This window comes from Arabidopsis lyrata (genome assembly GCF_000004255.2).
Source record: "Arabidopsis lyrata subsp. lyrata unplaced genomic scaffold ARALYscaffold_7, whole genome shotgun sequence".
In the NCBI taxonomy this organism is placed as follows: domain Eukaryota; kingdom Viridiplantae; phylum Streptophyta; class Magnoliopsida; order Brassicales; family Brassicaceae; genus Arabidopsis; species Arabidopsis lyrata.
Window position 1 is genome coordinate 21,467,996 of NW_003302549.1, and position 25,065 is coordinate 21,493,060.

The following is a 25,065-nucleotide window of genomic DNA, read 5'->3' on the forward strand; positions in this document are numbered from 1 at the left end:
GTAATACTAGGTAAAACTATGTTGGTTTTGTTTTTTGATTTACACTACTGGTATTACTAGGTAAAACTATGTGCACCGTCAAATTTACACATGTGCGAGTCAAATTTACACATGTGCGCCGTCAAATTAGCGAGAAAACCCAAAAAAATCGGAAAATTTCAAATTTGGGATACGTGGGCCCCATCTTATTCACGTGTGCGCCGTTTTTTTCCACCAATGCGCAGCTTTTTTAAAACGTAGTTGTACCCAAGTTATCGGTTGTACCAATTTTCTACATAGTTGTACTTTTGGTGATTTTCAGTTTAACCAGTATTACATATTCTTAAAAATTGCTTATCTAGTTGTACACTTGAGTAAACTTTATAAATATAGAATTCTTAATGTTTTTTTGTAATTATATGTTAAAAATATATAAAATTGTAAATTTTCCATCCTAAGTTGGTGTTTTTATAAAAAGTGAACTTAAAAGTATAAGGATTATGTTGTATGGAGTCTATTAAAACAATCCGATATGATATAATTTTTTTTCTCACTTAATTTATTTTATATCATTATAAGAGTTCATTATCACTTAATAGTCAGTGTAATATTTAATGTTGGAAAAAATTAATTCGAAATTCAAATTCCTTCATAAGTTATACCAGTTTTACCAGTATTACCAAATCTCATCATTAGTACTACTTGTTATACTAGTTTTACCCATTTTCCATAGAAAAAAAAAATAGTATTACATCAGGAAAACTAGTGTTACATAGTTGTCCAACTCGAAACTGTTTTACAAATCATAAAGTGCAGATAAAATCAAATATTATGATTGCCAAATAACAACCACGAACAAAACAAAACATAACCCCTACTCTCCACAGTTGCTCGGACAATTCTGGTGGAGTGATGACTTCCACATACAAAACATATCTACGGTTATTTTCACCTAAAACTATATAGACACTGACATCCTCATCATCACAAATGTAAATCTCTTCCTCTGGTCCCAACACCACTGCATTGTACCTCATTTGCAATTTAACCCTACTTTTATCTAACCCTAGCTTCGTGCATATCCTACCTTCTAACATGGAGAGAGTTATCTTCTCCCCTGATGTCTTCATCATCAAGCTATACATGCGACTTTCGCATTTAAAATATATGATCCATTCTCCCTCATTGTATCCTGCCAAAACAATACAAAAATTTTGCCAGTTATACTAGTTTTACTAGTTGTACTACAATTCTGGGTAATACTATTAAAACTAGTAATACTACATATATCTGGGAAATACTAGTGTAAGTACTAGTGTGACTAGTAATATTACATGTATATGGGTAATACTAGTGTAACTAGTCATATTACATACATCTGGGTAATACTAGTGTAACTAGTAATACTACACATATATTTTTCAATAGATTCAAGTTCAATTCTACCCAGTTGTACCAGTTGTACTTTCGCGGCAAGAACTCAAATCGAATGGTTTCAGGTTCAAAACTATAATTCACTATGATTCGGTTGCTGTAATCCATTTCTTACCCATTTACAGACCTATTCGACCCAGAAACTATGCATAAACTTCCAATGTGCATATCAAACAATTAGCTAAATCCAATTGGATTCAATCTCCTTAATTCTAAATGGTTTTGATTCAATTTCAAGCTCAAAGGAGCTCGAGAAATATACATGTCCTTTCTATCTCGACCCAGCTCGCCGGAGGAGAGGATACTGCAACAATGGTGACTGCAAATCGAATCTGCAGCGAGGAGGAGGAGAGGAGCACGACGAGAGCGAGAGCACTTTTTTTTTTTTCCAGTTTTCGTTTTTTTTTTAATTTTAGTAAATAATTAATTATTCTGGAAATAAAGGAAGGGTATAATGGGCAACACACATTTCATTAATAGAGAAGGGGATATGTAGACAAATAAAGGATATAAGAGGTTAGTTGCTTTCAAAAAGGGACTTGAGAGACATTTTCTCGAGCAAGCTCTCGAGCTCGAGTTTTCGTCGTTTTTTTTTCCAGTTTTCGTTTTTTTTTTTTTTTAATTTCAGCAAATAATTAATTATTCTGAAAATGATAGAAGGGTAAAATCGTCAACACACATTTCATTAATAGAGAAGGGGATATGTAGACAAAAAAAGGATATAAGAGGTTTGGTGTTTACAAAAAGGGACTTATGAGACATTTTCTCTCTTTTTTCTCTGCAATTTTGTTCTTATAGGCGAAAAACGCAAAGAACTTTTCGGCTTTTTTTTTTTTTTTTTTTTTGTTTTATGGGCTTTGTTTATAATTTGGGCTCAACGTAAATGTAAATGGAAAAAGAGTTTTTTTTTTTTTTTTTTTTTTTTTTTTTTAAACGGTAAGTGATTGTTAAAAATGGTTTAAAGAGATGTTTGTCCGAGGGGAAGCTCCTTTGGCCCATTGGTTGACCAAGGGTTGATTAATGCTTCTACACCAAGAGGGATGGGGTTCGAGTCCCAGGTATTGGGATTTATTAACAAATTTGCAGATTAATGGAGGCAAGGGGGCAAGAAATCTCCAGCGATGTACAATTATAGTCGTTCGCCAGGATTCTACGCAGGGATGGAAGTCTCGCTAGGTCGTAGATCATTGAAGGTATTTATCAAGATTACGAAGAAAGAAGTATAGTATGTCGTGAATCTAGTAAGGGTCGGAAGGAATTGTTAGTTGTAAAATCGTCTATGTAACAGTTCTCATAATTTGCAATTAATAATAAATTTAGACGACAAAAAAAAAAAAGAGATGTTTGTCCGATGACAAAAAAAAAAAGATGTTTGTCCAAAAAAAAAAAGGTTTAAAGCGATTAATTTAGTAAAAGACTCAAAACGGTAACGATTTTGTATTTGATTTGCTCTTGTTCCGATGTGGTTACCATTTTACATGGTCAGAAACAAATTCTGATTTGGGCAGCTTCTTTTGCTCTCTATCAAATTTAACATTAGTTTTGTGAGTAGGTCGAGAGCCTGAAAATTTAACCTTAGGTTTGTGAGCAGGATCACGAATAAAAAACTCAATTTAATATCTCTATTTACCAACCCCTCAAGATTGTTAATGTTTTTTTTTAATTTTAAAATACAAATAATCATATAATGGGGTTAGTAAAATAATATCATCAAATATAGGGAAAAGATGATTAAGAATAATAACATGTAATCCTTAATTGTTTCTTCTATTTGAAGAAGAGGTTTCGAATTTTGATGATAATTTTCACGACTAATAAGAAAAACTCGGCCATATTGCTTAAAAGCTTCAGGTAGCTTGCCATTACATGGTTTACGAGTGGCGCCAAAAATAGTCCATAAATTTGTATTGTTGCTTGGATTATAGCATAAGGTTTCTCCAAAAACACTGAAACATTTGAGAGAACAAAGAATATTTTAACAAAACATTGCGCTTAAGAATTTTGAATGAAGTGTGATAAGTAAAAATATATCAATATTGAAAACTTACACTCAGCTCCTTTTGGAAATTCGTCGAACAAGAAGGTGATGTTCTTTAACAGGCTCTGAACAAAATATTATCAATATAATAAATGTAAAAGTGTATCAAAATACCTCTCATCTATATTTTTCGTTGTAAAAATTGAGAATAACTATTTTACCAATGTGATTCCTCCCGGTTTAATTGGCGATTCAATCAAAATCCTCGCGTTTCTGAATTTTTTGTCAAATCATTTAAAAGATTATTTGTTAATTAGTATAGATTTGAAATAAATAAAAATTGAGATATTTTTTTCACTAAACATATCATTTATGTATGCAGTATACCATCCTACATAAATATAAATGCTTGTTGTTAGAAAAAAAATGTATCCCTCTAAAAAAAAAACAAGTTACACCTTATAACCAGTTTTCCTCCTTCATCTGTAAATTCATAGAAGCTACATCCTCTTGTAAAGGGAATTTTTCGTCCTTTCCATTCTTCATAACAATAAACAGAAAATGAAAGGAAGACCAATTCGACTATCAAATTACATATATATAATTAGGCAATAAGCTTTAGAAATGTATATATGTACTAATACGTACCAAGATGCCAATTAACAGCAGCACTATGTCCATCTCCTTCACACACATTTTCAACACAAAACTTAACGTTTTGTCCCATACTCTTCACAAGTTCTTCAAAGAACTTCATAGCTTCCTGCAAAAATATTTTAATTCATTCACAAAAACAAATCTTGAAAATGTATAATATACACATAGTATAGATTTATATATTTTCAAAGAGTTCTTATAGAAAATTTCTTACTTTTCTTCCTCGAAAAGGCTTTGAAAAGGAGAAATCATCGATAAAACAATCGCTTGAAATACAACTACTTAATTGATCTTGATTCTTCTCGTTTATAGAGGAATAAAATTTCATAACAGCATCATACCCAGAGATTTGATTAGGCCTAGAATTAGGTCGATCTAAACATGAAACCACGATATTTCTCCTTGAAGCATACTTATTTATCATCTTTCTTGGATCATTCTTGATTGCATTGAACCAGCTGGAATGTTGTAGAGAAGGTAGATCCGGTTTCAGCCGTTGAGTTTTGAATTTGGTAATGAGATTTCTCGTAACTATTGGACTCATAACATTAACCATGGAAGCCATTGTTGTAATATGAAGACAAGTAAACAATTTTGTGATATTTTTGGTGGAGAATTTTAGTTATGGTAAAAGAATGTGAAGATTGGAGAAGTTTGCCTACTATGCTTCATATATGATTTGTTAAAGTTGTTTCTTGTAAAGTTCTTTACTTCTTCTTACATTGTAACCTTTAAATGTTCTTAGTTACTTTATGTAGCAATAAATCTTAGCATATCCCTTACTATAATAAATTAATAATAAGATTAACGTATCAAGAAATCTAAGCATCTCCTCCAAAACTTTCCGGTTGGTTTTATTGCATGAGATAGTTCAATCTTTTAAGTGTCACATAAGTATATTATAACTTAGCTTTATGATTTGTTTATTTTTTTAATTAACTTAGATTTATGATCACAAATATAATTAAAAATTTTATAAGTGTCACATGAAACAATGTACATATATAACACAACCGAACTTAATTAGAACTTTCAAACAATAACGCAACATCTATATGATCTTCCTGAAACCCAACTTCTTGCAGCTGGATTTAAACACAATATTGCTCTCAGTCTGTGTCTTTTACATGAAATGTAAATTTTTATGTAAATAGTTTGGCTCAAAACATTCAAGATCAACAGTTTGGTTATCTGACGAGGATTAATTAAGATTTGTTCTATATCGCGCATGTTCATGCGTTTTGTTTTGTCTGTTTTCCTACGAAATTATCTTTGTTATGAACTATGATGAGGGAAAATAAAGATGATTGAACCAAAGAATCGATCAAAGCAAGTTTAAGATCAGTCTCAGGCCAAGATCACAACTTCAAATTAAAAAGCCAATTTTAAACTACATAAAGTAATCAAACTCTGACCATCTCTAACCAAATTAAAGAATGCAAGATTATAAAACCGCCTTCTACCCTTATATGGTGGTGAAAGTGTACTCTGTGCCTCAATGTCCAAGCTCCTGACGTCGCGTGTCATTGTCGGCAGCAAAATATTCAAGTCTCTTTATAATTGGACATGGTCATGCCCCAAACATTATTGAAGGGCAGATTTCAATATTCTTTTTAATACAAAGATAATAACAGTAGTATAACTATAAGTCCTGTCTATAACAAAACATCTTATATCTAAATCACGTAAGTGTCACAAATAACTTGACTAAAAACAAGAAGTCCTTGATGGCCTAATGGTTTCAATGTGACTTCTCACATACGACTGCCAGAGGTCACGAGTTCGATTCTCTATCGGCGGGGTGGAACTGAAACCTCTCCAAATAAAATCATGTTGTAGATGGCCCACGGGTTTCTATGACGCATATAGGATTTTCCTGGATATGGGGCCTTTCGGGGTGGGGTCAGTCACTATAAAAAGTTTACCCTAACAGTTTTTTTTTTTTAGAACTGTATTTTCTTTGGAACACAGACGCCACTGAAAAAGAAAGGGTTTCACAGGTTTGTGCGATAAAGGCGATTTCGTAACCCTACTTTCACCTCCGGTTTGGCCTCACGCCGCCGGTGAGAACTTTCTCTTCCTTCACTTTTTCTCCGATTCAAAGTGTCTGGCTTTGGATCTTCTCCCCTTTCGGTGCTCTGCTCTCTTTTCTCCCCCAAATTCGGAGAAAGTGACATCTTTTGCAGCCCACCTCCGGCGTCTCTCACGGCGTCGGGATCTCTGTTCAGCTGGCTCCCCAGGTCCTCTCCTCCTCATGAGGAAGAAAAAGGGCCTCGCTAAGGCCTCTCCCAGTAAGCCTCCACCGGTAGCTTCCGCTATTCTCGCTTCCGCTACTCTCGCTTCCGCTACACTCGCTTCCGCCTCTGTTCTTCCACCCTCCTCTGTACCCGCCGAGCAGCAGCAATGCTCTTCTCCGGCGACCGCCAGCTCTCCTCAGCTTCAGCTTGACCTCGCGCCAGTCTCCCAGACAACCTTGGCCGCTGAATCTCCGTCTGATTTGACTTCTGAATCGGATTTGAAAACCGTCGATCTGGCTCCTGTGACGCAAGCGGCTGCCATCGTGCCTGCTTCTGCTTCGCCAGCCACATCTGAAATTGCAGGGAACTCGCTACCAGCTGAGAACCCTCCAACCCACTCTGCGTCTCTTGCATCCGTGAAAGCACCTGCAACAAGCCCAGATTCTACTGTTCCGATTTCAAATGCTTTGAAATCCAGTCCTGAAGATGATACTTGGTGTGACATGGTCAAAGGCACCTCAAAAAGGCTAGAGAAGAAAGGCACAACTTTCACTTTACCCTCTGGAGAATCCTGTGTTAAGATAGCCAACTCTGTGATTGAAAATAATAAGAAGGCCTGGGAGTCGTTCATCCTGGGGCAGTTTTATTCTGAGCCTCCTGCCCAAGGAACAATCCACACCATTGTTAACGGCATCTGGAGCAAGAAATTTCGCGACATATCTGTTTCCAAGATGGAAGGCAATGCCTTTTTGTTCCGCATTCCGAACCCTCTAACTAGAGGGCGTGTCTTGAATCAACGTCTTTGGCAGATTGAGGGCCAAACAATGTTCGTTGCGAGTTGGGAGCCTGGAGTCTTGCCTGTTAAGCCCGAATTGAAGACAGCTCCGATATGGCTAGAGCTAAGACATGTCCCTCTTCAGTTCTTCCATGAAGATGGTCTAGAGCGTATTGCGAGCCTTGTTGGTTCCCCTAAGTACCTTCATCCAGACACTGCAAATAAAACAAACTTGGAAGTCGTAAAGGTCTGCACTGTTATAGACCCGAGGAAGCCGCTCCCAGAGGCAGTTAACGTGCAATTTGAATCTGGAGAGATAAGAAGAATTGAGGTTTCGTGCCCATGGATGCCTCCGGTGTGTGCTCACTGTAAGGAGGTGGGTCATAGTCTCAGGCGATGTCGGGCAGCCCCTGTAACATGTAAGGGCTGCAACTCCACTGTCCACACCTCTGAGGACTGTCCTCGATTAAAGTTCAAAGCTGAGCATGGTAATCAAAAGCAGAGATGTCGCAGGTCAAAAACACCTAAGGCCCCTGCGAAGGAGGGAGAATGGGTTGCGGTGGGTTCACGTGCAAAGCTTCCTGTTCAGGTAAACCACACAATGCCACTAACTATAGGCCAGGCTGATGTTAAGGCCAGTTCTTCTTCTGCTGCACCTAGTGGAAGTAACCATGTTGCTAGTTTGAAAGGTAAAGAGAAAGAAGCTCCTGTGAGTGATGGGGCATCTGTTTCTGAGGAGGAAGATGATTCCTCTGATGTTCCTTCTGATGAGTATGATGATGTAACAGACCTAGAAGATGAAGAGAAGTTCACTGAAGTGTTATCACAGAGACAACAACGAAGTGCTAGGGGCAAAGGCCCCAAATCCAAGTAGTCTATATGTGTATATACATCTTTTGTTGGAATGTCTGCGGGTTTAATATTTCCTCACACCGACGCGGTTTTAAAAAATGGTTTAGGAGAAATCAACCACTTTTTGGGAGTCTCATTGAGACCCACGTGAAGCAGCCTAAGCAGCAGAAGTTTGTAAATTCTACTCTGCCTGGTTGGTCTTTTGATAACAATTACGAGTTTTCGGAGTTGGGAAAAGTTTGGATCCTATGGCATCCAAGTGTCAAAGTTTCATTGATATCTAAGTCTCTTCAAATGATCAGCTGTGAAGTGGAGTTTCCTGACTGTTCAGAGGCTGTTGTGGTATCCTTTGTGTATGCTTCAAATGATGAATCTATTCGGCAGTCTCTCTGGGATGAAATTACTAGTTTTGCTACAGACAGTAGACTTATTGGGAAAGCTTGGGCTGTGTTAGGAGATTTTAATCAGATTCTGTATCCTAGTGAGCATTCATCTGATGGTATTCAAAATGTGGACAGGCCCATGAGAGATTTCAGGGAGGCGCTCCTTGGTGCTGCTCTTACTGATCTTAATTATCGTGGTTGCGCTTTTACCTGGTGGAACAAAAGAAGGCAGTCACCTATTGCCAAGAAGTTGGATAGGGTTTTGGTTAATGATCTTTGGTCTACTGTTTTCCCTACCTCTTTAGGCCACTTTGGAGAGCCTGACTTTTCAGATCACTCCTCCTGTGAAGTTATTCTTGCCTCGGCTGCTCCTAGGGGGAAGAAGCCTTTCAGGTTTTTAAATCTTCTCTTGAAAAATCCAGATTTTGTCCCGCTCATTTGTTTAGAGTGGTTCTCTGTAAATGTCACGGGGTCTGCAATGTTTAGGGTGTCAAAAAAGCTAAAGGCCTTGAAGAAGGTCATCAGAGAGTTCAGCAGGCTTAACTATTCTGACTTGGAGAAAAGAATTGAAGAGGCACATGTGCTCTTGCTAGAGGCTCAAAGCAGAATGTTAGAGAATCCATGTAGTACAAATGCAGAGTTTGAATTGGAGATGCATAGGAAATGGGAAATCTTATCTCTTGCTGAGGAGAGTTTTTTCTTTCAAAGGTCCAGAGTCACTTGGCTTGGTGAAGGTGATAAGAACACCGCTTATTTCCACAAGATGGCGTCGGCTAGACAATCAATAAACCACATTCACTTCCTCAACGACCATAATGGTGGCCGTATTGAGTCGCAGCAGGGAATTCTTGAACATTGTGTGGCCTATTTTGAGCAGCTTTTGGGCAGTGAGCAGGAGCCTCAAATGTTCTTCCAGGAGGATATATCAAACTTATTCAACTTCAGATGCACAGCTGATCAACAGGTCAGCCTTGATTCTCCTTTTTCTCATGAAGAAATCAAAGCTGCCTTCTTCTCTCTACCTCGCAATAAAGCTAGCGGCCCTGACGGTTTCTCCTCTGAATTCTTCTGTGGTTGCTGGTCTATTATTGGGCCTGAGGTTACTGAGGCTGTGGCAGAATTTTTTAGCTCCGGGAAACTGTTAAAGCAATGGAATGCCACTACTTTGGTTCTGATTCCAAAGATCACAAATGCTACCTCTACAACAGATTTCAGACCTATCTCATGCTTGAATACAGTCTACAAGGTCATTTCAAAGCTATTGGCAAGTCGTCTAAAGGATCTGCTTCCCTCTGTTATCAACCACTCTCAATCTGCATTCATGCCTGGTCGGTTGTTACTTGAGAATGTCCTCCTCGCCACAGAAATCGTGCAAGGCTACAATAAAAAGAACATATCGCCACGAGCAATGCTCAAAGTGGACCTCAGGAAGGCTTTCGACTCGGTCAGATGGGATTTCATCATAGCTACTTTGAAAGCCATCAACCTTCCTGAAAAGTTTATAGGCTGGATTCACCAATGTATCTCCACTGCTAGCTTCACAGTGTCAGTGAATGGTCAGAATGGTGGTTTCTTCACGAGTACAAAAGGGCTGCGACAGGGTGATCCAATGTCACCGTATTTATTTGTTCTTGCCATGGAGGTCTTCACTGGTTTGCTGCAGTCTCGCTACGATTCTGGGTATGTGTCTTACCATCCAAAAACTTCTGATTTGGAGATCTCTCACCTTATGTTTGCGGATGACATGATGATATTTTTTTACGGTGGGAGCTCTTCTTTACATGGTATCTACGAGACAATGGATGATTTTGCTAGCTGGTCTGGGCTGCACATGAACAGAGAGTAGACGCAGCTTTTTTCTGCAGGCCTGAATGAACAAGAGTCTTCTGCCTTGACGACCTATGGCTTCTCTCATGGCATTCTCCCTATTAGGTATCTTGGTCTTCCATTGATGAGCAGGAAGCTAAAGGTTTCAGAGTATGCGCCATTGATTGAGAAGATAAAATCAAGATTTAACTCGTGGGCAGTGAGATCCCTGTCTTTTGCAGGAAGGCTCCAGTTGATTGCTTCCGTGATCTCGGGTACTGTTAACTTTTGGATATCCACCTTTATTCTTCCTCTTGGTTGTATAAGACAAATCGAGTCTTTGTGCTCTAGATTCTTATGGTCCGGAAATATTAACACTAAGGGAATGGTGAAAGTGTCATGGGCACAGGTTTGCCTCCCTAAAGCTGAGGGGGGTTTGGGCCTTAGAAGATTTGCTGATTGGAATAGAACATTATGTCTCAGAATGATTTGGCTACTCTTCTCCACTAGCGGATCTCTTTGGGTGGCTTGGCATAGGACACATTCGTTGAGCAGGACCACATGCTTCTGGAACCAACATGAGACTGCAAGTGACTCTTGGAACTGGAGGTATTTGCTACGGCTGAGGGTTCTTGCTGAACGTTTTATAAAGTACCAGATTGGGAATGGTAAGACTGCTAGTTTCTGGTTTGATAATTGGGCCCCTGTTGGTCCTCTTATCAAATACATTGGCCCAGATGGCCCAAGAAGCACCAGAATAGGCCTAAATGCAAAGATTGCTGACGCCTGCACAGAGACTGGCTGGCTCCTTGCTGCGCCAAGATCATATGCTGTTCTGAACCTCCATATCCACCTATCGACCATTCCAATTCCAAGGCTTTCGCAGGAACCTGACTCATATGACTGGGTTGTTGAGGAAACCGTTTGTCATGGCTTCTCTGCTAAAAGAACTTGGCAGATTTTGAGACCTAGAAAGGAGTTGGTCCACTGGGCCAACGTCATATGGTTTAAAGGTGCAACTCCAAGACATGCTTTCACCATGTGGATTGCGAACTTAGACCGTTTACCTACTAAGACGAGACTGATACGCTGGGGCATGAACATTTCTCCTACATGCGGGCTTTGCAATCTACTCCCTGAAACTCGAGATCACTTGATGCTTTCATGTTCTTTTGCTAAGCATCTATGGACGGCTACAAATGAGAGGCTACATCTGCCTAACACCAGCTTTGATTCTTGGACTGCACTTATGGCTTGGACAAGAAGGAAAAATGACAGGTCACCACCCATTCTTAGGAAGCTTGTTGCCCAATCTGTGATTTATGCCATATGGAAGCAGCGTAACAATATCCTACACAATGACTCTTGCATCCCGCCATCTACGGTATTCAAGGAAATCGACAGAGAGATCAAGAACTCCATCACTGCCCGGCGCACTTGTAAGCGTTTCTCTGCACTTATGAGTCTCTGGATCTACTGAACTTTGACACAATCCCAACTTTGTAATCTATTGCTTTCTTGTTTTTAGTTTTTTGCCAAAAAACCAATTGTCTAGGTTTATCTCCATGTAAAACCAAACTTTTCATTTATATGATATTAACATACTTAGCAAAAAAACTTGACTAAAAACGTCGGTACATGCATTGTAATCAAAACAAAAACTAATACTTAACAATCAATAATGTTTTGGGTCTTCAATTAGTAAAATATTCATCAAATTTAACTTGAAACATTGTAATGTCAAAAGTCTTTTAGGTCTTTTTAGTGAAAATGTATAACATACATAACCCAATGATTATAAAGAATGTGGTTTCCACAAAAGTAGATAAAAATAGGCAAGAATGAAAACAAGAACTACAAAATTTACTTTCTCTAACTCTAATGAACTCAGAGGCTCCTTAAGAGTAGCATGGATGTGATAAATTGTCTCGTAGCCTGCAACAACAAGTTGGAAGCAACAACAAGTTGGAAGCAACAACACCCATGCCCCCTATAATTTATCATTTTCATAAATTTCCCCAATATTTCTAATTTTTTTCTAAACCAACCCCTATAATAAATAAATTAATACTAGCTCCCCCCACCACCTCTAAAATTCTGCTACTACCGACACATATTTTCCACTACGACTCGTACACGTGTCAATTTTAAAGTACTACCATCGTTATCATAGTAAAACAAAACATACTAGTAATTTATATTACTTGTCTCCCACTTAATTAATTCTTAAATTTTCTTAAACAAAATTTGATTCTGTGGTATATCTTTTTCGTCGGTTTTGAGTGTAAATACAGTAAAAAACTACAGCAAAAAAAATCAAACTCGAGTGTAAATTTATAGCTTAGTAGATCTAAATATGATAAATATATCGTATAACATTTTTGTTAATTACTTAGACAGATAATTCCAAGATCGAGTAACTGTTAATTAGAATCTAACTTTTATAATATCAAAACAAAATATTTTTGTCACGATTTAGATTAGATTTCTTGCTAACTAAAAGTATAATTTTCTTTTTGACGACGACATTTTAAAGTATATTTTAAAATATTTTATATATAGAAACAAAGTAAAATGAGTCTCTTTCACGATAGGACCCTTTTGTTTTCTCTTTTAGAAAATCAGAACAGAGCCACTGCATGTTCTTCCTCTTCAATCTCACTTTCTTCTTAAACCCATCAAATTTGTTTCGATCAAAACATTTATTATCAATTATTTCCTCCAAAACTTTATTTAATTTCATTTTTTCTAATCTTTGGTTCTTGAGATGAAGTTGATTAAAGATCCATCAGAGAAGCTAGTGTGGGAACGCACTTTATCCGGATCCGGTTCACCAACCCGACCCGTATCCAAACTAATGGTGACGCTCCTCCTTCTCGTCTCCGCCACTTACGTCGTCTACACACTAAAGCTCATCTCAAACTCACGTGCCTGTCACGTGGAGCCATTCTCCGACGTTGTTCGTCGTCTCAACGACATTGTGAACTCATCTCAGCCATTGATTCTCTTCCACTCAAATCAAACGGCCGTAATCAAATCTTTCACCTCTCCACCACCTTCACCACTTCCACCACCACCTCCGCCGCCGCAAACCGGCTACCAACACGTGGTTTTCGGAATCGCCGCGTCGGCGAGACTATGGAAACAGAGAAAAGAGTACATCAAGATTTGGTATAAACCAAACCAAATGCGTGGTTACGTCTGGTTAGAAAAACCGGTTAAGGAAGAAGAAGAAGACGAAATTAGCCTCCCGCCGGTGAAAATCTCCGGCGATACATCGAAGTTTCCTTATAAAAACAAACAAGGACACAGATCGGCGATTAGAATTTCAAGAATCGTTACGGAGACACTTAAATTAGGACTCAAAGATGTGAGATGGTTTGTTATGGGAGACGATGATACAGTCTTCGTCGCCGAGAATTTGATCAGAGTTTTGAGAAAATACGATCATAATCAGATGTATTACATCGGAAGTTTATCGGAAAGTCATCTTCAGAACATTTACTTCTCTTATGGAATGGCTTATGGCGGCGGAGGATTTGCTATAAGTTATCCGTTAGCGGTGGCGCTGAGCAAAATGCAAGATCGGTGTATCAAAAGGTATCCGGCGTTGTACGGTTCCGATGATCGGATGCAAGCTTGCATGGCTGAACTCGGTGTTCCACTCACTAAAGAACTCGGTTTTCACCAGGTCAGTAATTATCACTTTTATTTTATTTTTTACTATAATGTTTTTAGTAACAAATATTCTCATAGATTTATATGAATCTAGTTATATTTAAGTTGGTTAAGTAACTGTAAAACATGTTCAGATTATTATTACAACAAACACAATTTTTTAAACGAATACTTTGATTTTATTATTATTTACTACTACTAATAAATATTTTGATCGATTAATACGAATCTAGATAATCTCTTCGTGTTTTGTTGCGGTTGGTTAACTAGTAAGTAGTTTTAACTACAGCTAGATTTATTGATCATTGTGTTTAATACTTTTTAGCAAATGTGTATTTAATGAGCTTTAAATAGGTAATCGAGATTATAAATTAAAACGTGTTTTGGATTTTTTTTCATAAAAATTACACGCTTTTGGTTAAAATCTATTGCCTTTTAAAACTCAATTTATGATATAATGCCACGTCACTGGACCACAATTTTGCCGTACGTTATATTGTTGCCGGAGTAAGGTACACGTCGTCACGGTGTCAGGCCGTTTCTTTAAAGAGTTGTCACGCCTTTAACGGCGCGTCTGTCTCACGTGACACTTTCCTTGTTTGTTGGTGATTTGTTCATTGATTACATAACCAATCGTCGGTTACCTACCAATAACCGGTCGGTTTGGTAACTGATCTCAAATTAGTTTTTGAACCGTTCCATATTAATTGGTACTGTCTTTTCTGTGTTTCAGTACGATGTGTATGGCAATCTCTTTGGATTACTAGCGGCTCACCCGGTGGCTCCATTGGTTACGCTTCATCACCTCGACGTGGTTGAACCGATCTTCCCTAACATGACACGTGTTGATGCCTTGAAGCATTTACAAGTCCCGGCAAAGCTAGACTCTGCTGGACTTATGCAACAGTCGATATGCTATGACAAACGTCGTAAATGGACTGTATCTGTCTCTTGGGGCTTTGCGGTTCAGATTTTTCGCGGAATCTTTTCTGCTCGAGAGATTGAAATGCCGTCGAGAACCTTCTTAAATTGGTAATTTATATCAAAACCTTAGTTAATTACATAAGTCAACCCCAAAATCTAGATATATATGGTCATTTTGTTTTACATTGTATTTTTTCGATAGGTATCGACGTGCGGATTACACGGCATACGCTTTCAATACCCGACCAGTGAGTCGACATCCATGCCAGAAACCGTTTGTGTTCTATATGACATCAACCAGTGTTCATCCGGTGACAAATATGACAGTGAGCCGTTATGAAATCCACCGTGTGGGTCATCCCCAGTGTCGGTGGAAGATGGCTAATCCCGGCGACATTAAGACGGTCATTGTTTACAAGAAACCGGACCCTCACCTCTGGGACAGGGTAAGTCAACATGTTATATAGTCATTTTATTTTTAGTGCTTGAAATAATAACATTTTGATATATGATTTCAAATTTGGTCTGCAGTCTCCTAGAAGAAATTGTTGTAGGGTGAAATCAAAGAAGAACAATACTTTGGAGATTAGTGTTGCAGTTTGCAAAGAAGGTGAAGTGGTTGAAGTCGTGTAATAATATTCATGTTAAATTTTGTTCTGATTCAATTATACATCAGATTAGTCAATTACCTATTTAAATGATGGAAAATTTTCAAAAAAATTAGTTAAATAAACAATTACCATAATGTGATTTGTTGTCAAGTTTAATGTTTAGTATATCTCGGGCTCCCAAATTATTAAATCCAGAAAACAAAAATCCATCAAAGGGATACAGTTGGGTTGACGTCTAAGCCCATTTCATTGTATGAGGCCCATTTGGCGCTGTATGAGGCCCATTTGTGGCCCCGTCTACTCCTAGTTTTGATTATTGTAATTTCTGACCATCAAATATGATTCTGTTTCTATATATTATCCAGAGATTTCATATGGTTTAAAATCTAAACCTAATTAATGTACATTATGAAAAAGTACCACCAATATAGACAAAAGTAATATTCACATCAACTCTAGATTTACAAAATATGGTAAACTAACCATATCTAAAATATGTGTATATCTCGTAATAAAGAAAGACTCAACTCTAGATTTGCACAAAAATGTAAAAAAAGAGTTGATAATGATTCTGAATACAGTATATGGATACGAAGCAATTGCTTTAACTCAAACTCCAAATTTGATCTCTCTGGTAGGGAAGTAAAATAACGACGATGGAATCTCCGCCGTCACAGGATATGGATTCTTCTCCTACGGGACTGTTTTTGTTTATGTTACCTCTGATGGCCATTGTAGGAATCGTTATCTACTTTGATAGAATTTGCATAGAGCCTATTCAGCAACCTCCTACGGAAATAGCTCTTGAGACTCACCAAAATTCTCATCCACTACCTCAGTCTCAAGAAGACATTGAGACCGGACATGTAATGCTGCCTCAGCCTCAACAAGACATAACAATCGGATGTATGACGTGGATCAATGAAACGACAGTTTTAGAGTTTAAAGATATCGAAGAAGGGTCCAATAAGATTTGTTGTCCGATATGTCTTGAAGAGTTTGAAGATGGCCATGAGATTATTCGTATAAATATGTGTAGACATGTTTTTCATCGTTTTTGTATTGATTATTGGCTCAATCAGAATCGAAGCTGTCCGAATTGTCGATGCTCCCTTAATGCAAGAAAGAGCCTAGAGGGAGAGTAGGGTTTATTTTTTTAATCTCCTTATATCGATTTATTTCATAATTGTTTTGGCAAACTATGTGTTGTGGACCATGTGGTCACGTAATATTGCCAAAGATATAAAACGTAAAACGTTTAATATACAATATGTGTGTATGGAGAAAGTATATTTTGTGATTTGTTTTAGTTTCAACTAATTTATAAAGTTGTGATATATATGATTAGGATTTTAGCGCAAAAAAAGAATATAAATACTTATCCTAATAGCTAAATGGGACATGCTTAGGGATTCTCATTATAAATACCAAACAGGTTTTAAAACTCAAACTCGAGTTTGATACTGCCAGTGATAATGATCATAGGGACCGGATATATAGTTTACTACACCATAATAGGCCTTTTAATCGTTGTCACCATTCTATCGTGCTGCTGTACTCATTCTCCGCCTCCTCCTCGACAAGTTATTGAAACCGGGCATATTCCAGCGATCAATGAAACCGCGGTCGAGACGATCATAAAGCTTGAAAATGTCGAAGAAGGAGATGGGGGTTGCTGTTCAATTTGTCTAGAAGAGTTCAAGATTGGCCACGAGCTTATGTGCATAAAGAAGTGTAGGCATGTTTTTCATCGCTTTTGTATTCATTCTTGGTTTGATACAAATCGGAACTGTCCAATTTGTCGTTGTTCTGTTGATTGATGACAAATAGAGGAGAGACTATAGTTGAGTTTTGTACCTAGTCATCGGCTTTTGTTTCAAATTTTTTATAGATTAAAAGTATATACAAAACTATCTATAACAGAGATAATAACCAAAGAGTTTACATGTTAAAAGTTTGAAGCGAGTCATGTGATCTATTATTCAATATATACGTGTTTATCTTCTTCCTCTGGTTTCAAACCTATTTTTTTTTGTAGTTTCTTAGTTTGCAAGCATTTGCTCTACTATGATTTGAAAATTTTAGAACCCTTAGAAATCAAAAACAAATAAACAAAAATAATCATAAAAATTGTTATTATGCTAACAATTATAAATTACAATATGAGAAAGTACCAATATAGACAAAACGAATATTCAGATAATATATAGGAAACTACCATATCTAAAATATGTATTTATCTCGTAATAAAGACTCATCTCTAGATAGATATATACAACTGTACAAGAAAAAAAAAAGGAAGATAAATTTAAATGATAGTTGATAATGATTCTCATTATGGATACGAAATAATTGCTTCAGCTACAACTCCAAATTTGATCTCTCTGGTGGAAAAGTAATACAGTAAAACCTCTATAAATTAATATTCTATAAATTAATAACCTCTCTAAATTAATAAATTCTTCCGGTCCCGAGTTGGGACAAGTGTAAAATATGACATAAATCGATAAATTAATAAGATAATAATTTTTTTGAAAATCCAATGTAAACTTATGGTCTCATCTATATTATAAATTAATAATTGTATAAACTTATCAATATATATATATATATGTATATTTAACTTAATATATATATATATATATATGATATAAATTTATATATCATATATGAATTACTATGATATATATTTAAAATATTATATGTAAAAATTTTAATGAAATATGACTCTATTATTCGAAAAAAGTTTGTGTTGTTTTTTAAACTTAATATTTGCTTCTCTGCTTGCAATTGGTTTAAAAAAAATATTGCTTATAAAGAAAAAAAATTATTTTTAGATAGAAAATTTTAAAGAAATTTTAAAATTAGTAAAATCTCTCTTATTGATAAATTAATACCTCTCTAAATTAATAAAATTTCATGGTCCCAACATTATTAATTTATAGAGGTTTTACTGTATTAGGATGATAGAATCTATGCCCTTGCTAGATTTGTTATCAATAATGTTCTTTCCATGGGCCATTGTACTATCCTTCTTCATCTTATATATATGTATCATCTTTTACAACAAATATATTCAACCTCCTACGGAATTAGCTCTTGAGACTCATCAAAACTCTCATCCCTCACTTCCTCCTCTGCCTCTGCCTCAGCCTTTGCCTCAGCAAGACATTGAAACCGGACATCTAGCGCCGCTTCAGTCTCAACTAGAATATAAAACCGGTTATAGGGCACGGATCGAGGAAATGGAGTTTAAAGATATTGAAAAAGAAGGGTTTGATGAGATTTGTTGTTCAATTTGTCTTGAAGAGTTAAAAGATGGCCATGAGATTATCCGTATCAAGAAGTGTAAACATGTTTTCCATCGTTATCAAGTGACACAAATCACAAGTCATGTATGCTAATATAAAAATTTCTTTTGGCTACAGACATTTTTGAAATCATTCTCCAGAGAAGGATTAAAAATGCAATGAGGAGATGTGGCATTTAAACCCTTCTTGCTCAATGAACTGAGCAATATTTTTATGTTTTTAAAAGAAATGTTTGTGGACAGTTCCATCAGTACATCGAGAATCCCGTCAAGACAGGTGAAACAAGCGGAGAGTGACATGCTTCGGCTAATAAATTTAACAAATACTAGATCCAATGAAACATGATATTTGATAGAAAAAAAATTCACCAATCCAACATGAGGATATTTGTAGAAATACTAGAAAAATTAAAATCATTCGAAACCATCCAGTCCTGTGTTGCAAGAAAATTGTTGTTGGAATAGTCTTCATAAATCACAATCGTGTAACGTACATGATACAAATATAATTGAGTAAACAAGTTAACAATTGAACCGGACAAATTAACTTATTATCTGATCCATAGTTTCAAATGGATTGTTAGATTATAATTGAGTTTGGTCTTATATTATTTAATTATACAAGTAGTTATGTATGTTAAGTCAAAGAGTGTATGTGTTAGAGTCGTGTCTGTTAGGTTATGTGTCCAAGAGTCACACGTAGAAGAGATGCAACTCTTATTATGTCTGTTGTTTATCTATTTAAACATCGTAACTCTGATGTAAAAAAAAAAGTTTGTGATTCAATAAAGAAGTCAGTTCTCTGTTACTTTCTTTTGTTCTCTTCGATTGGTCTCAGAAGAAACAGAACAAGTTTACTTGTTGTGTTCTTTGTGAGAACAAGAAGTCTCTGCTTCTAACATGGTATCAGAGCCCTACTGATTCAAGTTCAAGCAACAGAACAGAGAAGATGGAGACAACATCTCATCAAATAATTCCGATATTTGATGGAGAAAATTACGATCTCTGGAGAATCAAAATCAAGACAATTCTGAAGACAAAGAAGTTGTGGGATGTAGTGGATAATGAAATTTCGAATCAACCAACGCAAACAGATCATACTCCGGAAGGGTTACGATTGAGAAAGCAATGGGAGGAAGAATCAACAAAGGATTTGATGGCCCTGCAACTGTTACAAACGGCAGTATCGGATCGAATATTTCCGCGCATAGCACCAGCGGTTACTTCTAAAATCGCCTGGGATGCATTGGAATCTGAGTTTCAAGGAACTTCCCAAGTTCGATTGATCAAACTCCAGACACTGAGAAGAGAGTACGAAAACTTGAAGATGAACGATGGTGAAAATGTCAAGGTTTTTGATACAGAAAAACTGTAATTTCTCAATTAGAATGAATCGATAACTCAAATTGGATTAACGTTCATAAAACGCAAAACCAAATCTCAAATGCTTGAGTATAGATTGAAGAAACAACCCCAGCAAGATGAGTACAACACCATAACAATCTCAGAGAGTTAACAAAAGAAAAGAAGGAGAAAGAGATAACAATCTCAAAACAACAATTTCACATGAATGATTGTAATCTGTTTTTGCTTCCTTTTAACGCTTCTTCTTCACAATCTTGAGCTCCAATTAATCTCAGCCATTGATCCACTTCTAATCATGACCATCCACGTGTCATTAACTTCACCAATCTCATTTTCCTATATCAGTTTTCACGGGAAAATTAATTGATTTGGCAAATCAGTTAAGAGTCCATGGAGCAAACAAAAGATCTAGAAACATTGGCTGTGACAGAGTTAATTGATACTCTACAAGCACAAGAGCATCGTATTGCTTCACGATATGAGAGTTCGACAGAAGAAGCGTTCTATGGAGAAAACAAGCGTCAAAAGAAGGCCGACAAATGGTGTGACGTTTGCAAACGCAACAATCACAATGAGAGTGACGTTTGCAAACGCAACAATCACAATGAGAGAAGATGTTTTGTGTGTAACAAACCAGGACATCTAGCGAAAAACTGCTATTTTAGACAAACCGAGGGAGCTGATCTAAGTCTAGAAGAAACAGATGATGAGAGTCACATGCTGTTTAGTGTGGTTGAAGAAGAAAATCATCAAAAGGGAATGATGATACATGGTTAGTTGACAGCGGATGCACTAACCATATGACCAAGGAAATTAAATACTTAATCACTCTTGATCAAAGTATAAAGGTTCCGATCAAAGTGGGGAATGGTCAACATGTAATGACGGCAGGAAAAGGAAACGTCCAAGTGATGACAAGCCAAGGAGAGAAGATCATCAAAGAGGTGTTTCTAGTGCCGGGTTTAGCGAGAAATCTGTAGAGTGTTTCTCAAATGATATCCAATGGATATGGAGTGTTATTTGAAGACAATAGATGTCTCATCAACGATCAAGGAAGAAGGAAACTGGATATTAAGATGAAGCATAAGAGTTTTCCATTGAGATGGAGAAAGGCGGACAAGAGTGCTTTACTTGCAAGTGAAGAAGAAGTAAATAAGGTCAAGGTTTGAAGAACTGAAGAGGACGCTTGGAGAAAGACAGAAACTCAATTAAGGAGGAGTGTTAGATTATAATTGAGTTTGGTCTTATATTATGAAATCGTAAAATAGAGTAAGAACAGAGTATTCTTATTAAAGAGACGATAACTGTTACAACGTTCCTAAAACGCCGTAACACTTCTCACCTGCTAGAGACTCCGTCGAGAAACTCCGGCAAAACGATGAGGAAAAGAGAAAGTTCTAGAACTTTTACAGATCCAGATAAAATTGCCTAAAAAAGATGTGAGCTAACAGCTGCTCTTATATGCGAAAAAGTAAACAACGTTAACGGTTTATTCTGTCAACATCCAACACCGTTAACGTGAAAATGCAAGTTGCCTTTTGATGCCAGCTCATCACTGCGCACATGCTTCCTTCTTGAGTCCCTCGCACGTGTGAGCCCAGCTTCTAGAACACTATATCAAAGCTTCCCCCGATGAAGAACCTTGCCCGCAAGGTTCAGAAGATGGAAACTTCTTCTGCAAGTCAAACAAAAATTCCCAAGTTGCTTCTTCCTCTGTTTCGTTAGACCATTGTACCAGAACCTTGGTAACTGCCCTGCCCTGTCGCTTCACCATCTGACGAGCTAAGATAGCTACTGGTTCTTTGATCAAGACGTCAGAAACAATAGATGGAAGTTGAGTCGATGTGTGCGCTGTACCGACCATGGCTTTAAGCTGGGACACATGGAAAACAGGGTGTATCAAGGACCCTGGTGGTAGAAGTAGTTTATAAGCGACCTTACCACATCGATCAACTATCTTGTAGGGACCAAAGTACTTCGGAGAGAGTTTCTCTGTTGTCCTGACCACCACTGAGCCCTGACGATAAGGCTGAAGCTTTACAAACACTAAATCACCAATCTCAAAACTCCTTTCAGACCTGTGTTGATCAGCTGCCTGTTTCATGCGATGCTGAGCCCTTAACAAGTAAAACTTGAGAATTAACAACATTTGTTCCCTTTCTTGTAAACTCCTAGCAACCACTGCCACCTTAGATTCACCTGGCAAGTAAGGTAGGTGTATAGGCAGTGCTTGCCCGTAAACTGCTTCAAAAGGACTGATTTGTGTTGAAGTATGAAAATTGGTGTTGTACCAAAATTCTGCGAGAGGCAACCACTTGCTCCAGAGATGTGGCTTGTCACTACACATACATCTCAGGTAAGTTTCTAAACAACGATTGACTACCTCCGTTTGGCCATCGCTTTGGGGATGATAGGCGCTAGAGAACTTGAGATCCACACCTTGCAAAGAAAACAATTCTCTCCAGAAGTTACTGAGAAAAACAGTATCCCTGTCACTCACAATCGATCTTGGACAACCATGAAGTTTAAAAACAGTATCCATGAAGGCCTGAGCAACAGTAACTGCAGTGTAGGGGTGAGCTAGAGCCATGAAATGAGCAGCCTTGGTTAACCTATCCACCACAACCAAGATAACTGTTTTCCCTGCTGACGGCGGAAGTCCATCAATAAAGTCCATTGAAATGTCAGTCCATACCGCCTCTGGATTTGGCAAGGGCTGTAACAACCCTGGGGAAGCAGACGTATCATACTTACACCTTTGACACACTTGACAGCTCCGGATGTACTTCTGTATGTCCACTGCCATACCCTTCCAGTAAAAGAGGCCTTTAACCCTTTGATTAGTTGCATCTCTGCCTGAGTGTCCCCCACTACCAGAGCAGTGCATCCACTGGAGAATGGAATTCCGCAGCTGGAGATCATTAGGAACAACAATCTTACTTTTTCTCCTAAGTATAGTTTGTGTCCAAGAGTAATGTCTTTTGGCTGAAGGATCCTTCTCCAAAAGGTTAATGATTTGTCTCAGCTCTGCATCAGTATCATAATGAGCTTGGATGTCCTGCAAAAGGTCACACTCCAATACCGACATGGCCATATGAAGAACTTCTGCTCCCTCCACTCTTGATAGTGCGTCTGCAGCCACATTATCCTTGCCCTGTCTGTATTGGATCTCATAGTCAAATTCTAACAATTTAGGTAGCCACTGTTGCTGAATTGGAGTGTTTAACCTCTGTTCCAGTAAGTATTTCAAGCTTCGCTGGTCTGTCTTGATGATAAAATGATTGGGGAGCAAGTAGTGGCGCCATTTCTGGACTGCAAACACCACTGCAAGAAGCTCCTTCTCATAGATAGACAAATTCAACTGTTTACCTTTTAAGTGTCGACTGATGTAAGCCAATGGGTGTCCATTTTGCATCAACACGGCTCCTATGCCTTGGCGGCATGCATCAGTTTCCATAACAAAGGGTTGGTCAAATAAGGGTAAAGCTAGTACTGGTGCTTCACAAAGAGCAATTTTCAGGCTCTGAAAGGACTCAAACGCTTCATCAGACCAACTAAAGGACTCCTTCTTAGTTAATGCAGTCAAAGGACGGGCTATGGTACCAAAGTTTTTAACAAAGCGGCGATAGTAACCTGCTAAACCCAAGAATCCGCGGAGCTGTTTCACTGTGGTGGGTACAGGCCAATCTGCCACCGCCTTGACTTTGGTAGGATCTGTAGAAACTCCTCCGACAGTTATATAATGTCCCAAGTATTCCACCTTACTTGTTGCAAAAGCACATTTACTCTCTTTAGCAAAGAGCTTATGCTCTCTCATTGTCAAAAACACTTTTTCCAAATGTTGAAGATGAATTTCCTGGGAAGCACTGTACACCAATATATCATCAAAAAATATGAGCACAAACTTCCGTAGGAATGCTTTAAACACCGTGTTCATGAGTTTTTGAAAAGTGGCTAGAGCGTTAGTGAGGCCAAAGGGCATGACCACATACTCAAAATGACCACTATGCGTCTTAAAAGCCGTTTTATGTATATCAACTGGGTCCATACGTACTTGATGATACCCAGCACGTAAATCAATCTTGGAAAAGACACATGATCCACCCAATTCATCCATCAAGTCCTCAATGAGTGGAATAGGGAATCTGTCCTTAATTGTCATCCCATTTAAGCCTCTGTAATCCACACATAAGCGCCATGTACCATCTTTTTTCTTAACCAAGACCACTGGTGCTGCATACGGGCTGGAGCTAGGTTGGATAGTGCCTTTACTTAACAATTCCTCGACCATTTTATCAATCTCATCCTTTTGATATACTGCATATCGATAAGGTCTCTGGTTAACCGGATCACTCCCGTCTACTACTGGAATGCGATGGTTGTGATTAGCCCTGAATGGTGGTAATTCTGTAGGCTCTTCGAAAATGTCTGCAAATGTCGTCTTGAGTTGTGTTATGGCTGCAGGAGGATTTCCAAGTTACAAATACTCCAGTCAGCACTATGTGTGTCATTAGGCTCTTCATTCACTACACAAGCACAAATCATAGAAATTTGGGCTTCCTCCTCTTGTAGCTTGTTCAATTTAATTGCCTTAATCTCTCTTACTCCCCCTTGTTTGATACCCTGTAGGAATACCTTCTGTTTTCCCCAAGTGAATCTCATCTCCAGTTTCTTTAAATTCCAAGTGATATCTCCCAAAGTGGCCAACCACTGCACCCCCAGCACCACATCACAATTTCCCAAAGGAATAATCATAAAATCAGCTTAAAAATTTGTACCCTGAAACCCCCATTGGAACTTGTCAACCTTGCCCTGCACCTTCAATTGACTACCATCAGCCACAGAGACTTTAGTGAACCCCACAGGACCCCTTTTAACTCCCAAAAGGTCTGCAGTTTTGGGATCCATAAAGTTGTGAGTTGAGCCTGAGTCCAACAACACAAATATAACTCTCTTGGCGTGAACCCCACGGACCTTCATAGTCGAGTAACCAGCAGTACCAGTAACTGCACTGACCGATGCTTGTGGCCTGCAGATATTATCTTGAGCTACCACTTGAGTATCCTGACAGTCAGC

The 25,065-nt window shown here is 37.9% G+C and overlaps 5 protein-coding genes across 5 annotated transcripts; 4 read left to right on the forward strand and 1 right to left on the reverse strand.

Annotated features, from left to right (window-relative positions):
* Nucleotides 1-3,130: 3,130 nt before the first annotated feature.
* LOC9304665 lies at nt 3,131-4,892 on the reverse strand. The gene is made up of 6 exons (XM_021019293.1): nt 4,263-4,892; nt 4,040-4,154; nt 3,850-3,931; nt 3,613-3,664; nt 3,462-3,516; nt 3,131-3,359 (listed from the first exon to the last, which is right to left on the reverse strand). Exons 1-6 carry the CDS (start codon nt 4,611-4,613, stop codon nt 3,181-3,183), a joined length of 834 nt encoding a protein of 277 aa, XP_020874952.1. The 5' UTR covers nt 4,614-4,892; the 3' UTR covers nt 3,131-3,180.
* Nucleotides 4,893-12,688: 7,796 nt separating this feature from the next.
* Nucleotides 12,689-15,496, forward strand: LOC9306707. Its single transcript, XM_002868547.2, has 4 exons — nt 12,689-13,792; nt 14,513-14,811; nt 14,906-15,149; nt 15,235-15,496. The coding sequence occupies exons 1-4, from the start codon at nt 12,869-12,871 to the stop codon at nt 15,334-15,336; spliced, it is 1,569 nt and encodes a 522-aa protein (XP_002868593.1). The 5' UTR covers nt 12,689-12,868; the 3' UTR covers nt 15,337-15,496.
* A 72-nt stretch (nt 15,497-15,568) lies between these two features.
* On the forward strand, nt 15,569-16,498 carry LOC110226865 (RING-H2 finger protein ATL39). The gene has a single exon (XM_021019694.1). It carries the CDS (start codon nt 15,971-15,973, stop codon nt 16,457-16,459), a length of 489 nt encoding a protein of 162 aa, XP_020875353.1. The 5' UTR covers nt 15,569-15,970; the 3' UTR covers nt 16,460-16,498.
* A 261-nt stretch (nt 16,499-16,759) lies between these two features.
* LOC9304666 (RING-H2 finger protein ATL79) lies at nt 16,760-17,290 on the forward strand (the record flags this gene model as incomplete). The annotated part of the gene is made up of 1 exon (XM_021018501.1): nt 16,760-17,290. A coding segment is annotated over one exon (375 nt), but the record flags the coding sequence as incomplete, so codon positions are not given.
* A 987-nt stretch (nt 17,291-18,277) lies between these two features.
* On the forward strand, nt 18,278-19,153 carry LOC9304667. The gene has a single exon (XM_002868549.2). It carries the CDS (start codon nt 18,278-18,280, stop codon nt 18,716-18,718), a length of 441 nt encoding a protein of 146 aa, XP_002868595.1. The 3' UTR covers nt 18,719-19,153.
* Nucleotides 19,154-25,065: the final 5,912 nt, after the last annotated feature.

What these genes read in the sequence shown, in the direction of transcription:
- LOC9304665 (XM_021019293.1), bottom strand. Translation starts at nt 4,613, where the DNA reads ATGGCTTCCATGGTTAATGTTATGAGTCCAATAGTTACGAGAAATCTC. An exon ending in AGCCTTTTCGAGGAAGAAAA is followed by an intron (nt 4,155 to 4,262) that starts GTAAGAAATTTT and finishes ATATTTTTGCAG; the next exon opens with GAAGCTATGAAGTTCTTTGA. An exon ending in GGAGGAAAACTGGTTATAAG is followed by an intron (nt 3,665 to 3,849) that starts GTGTAACTTGTT and finishes CAAAAAATTCAG; the next exon opens with AAACGCGAGGATTTTGATTG.
- LOC9306707 (XM_002868547.2), top strand. Translation starts at nt 12,869, where the DNA reads ATGAAGTTGATTAAAGATCCATCAGAGAAGCTAGTGTGGGAACGCACT. An exon ending in AAGAACTCGGTTTTCACCAG is followed by an intron (nt 13,793 to 14,512) that starts GTCAGTAATTAT and finishes TCTGTGTTTCAG; the next exon opens with TACGATGTGTATGGCAATCT. An exon ending in TCGAGAACCTTCTTAAATTG is followed by an intron (nt 14,812 to 14,905) that starts GTAATTTATATC and finishes TTTTTTCGATAG; the next exon opens with GTATCGACGTGCGGATTACA.
- LOC110226865 (XM_021019694.1), top strand. Translation starts at nt 15,971, where the DNA reads ATGGAATCTCCGCCGTCACAGGATATGGATTCTTCTCCTACGGGACTG.
- LOC9304667 (XM_002868549.2), top strand. Translation starts at nt 18,278, where the DNA reads ATGATAGAATCTATGCCCTTGCTAGATTTGTTATCAATAATGTTCTTT.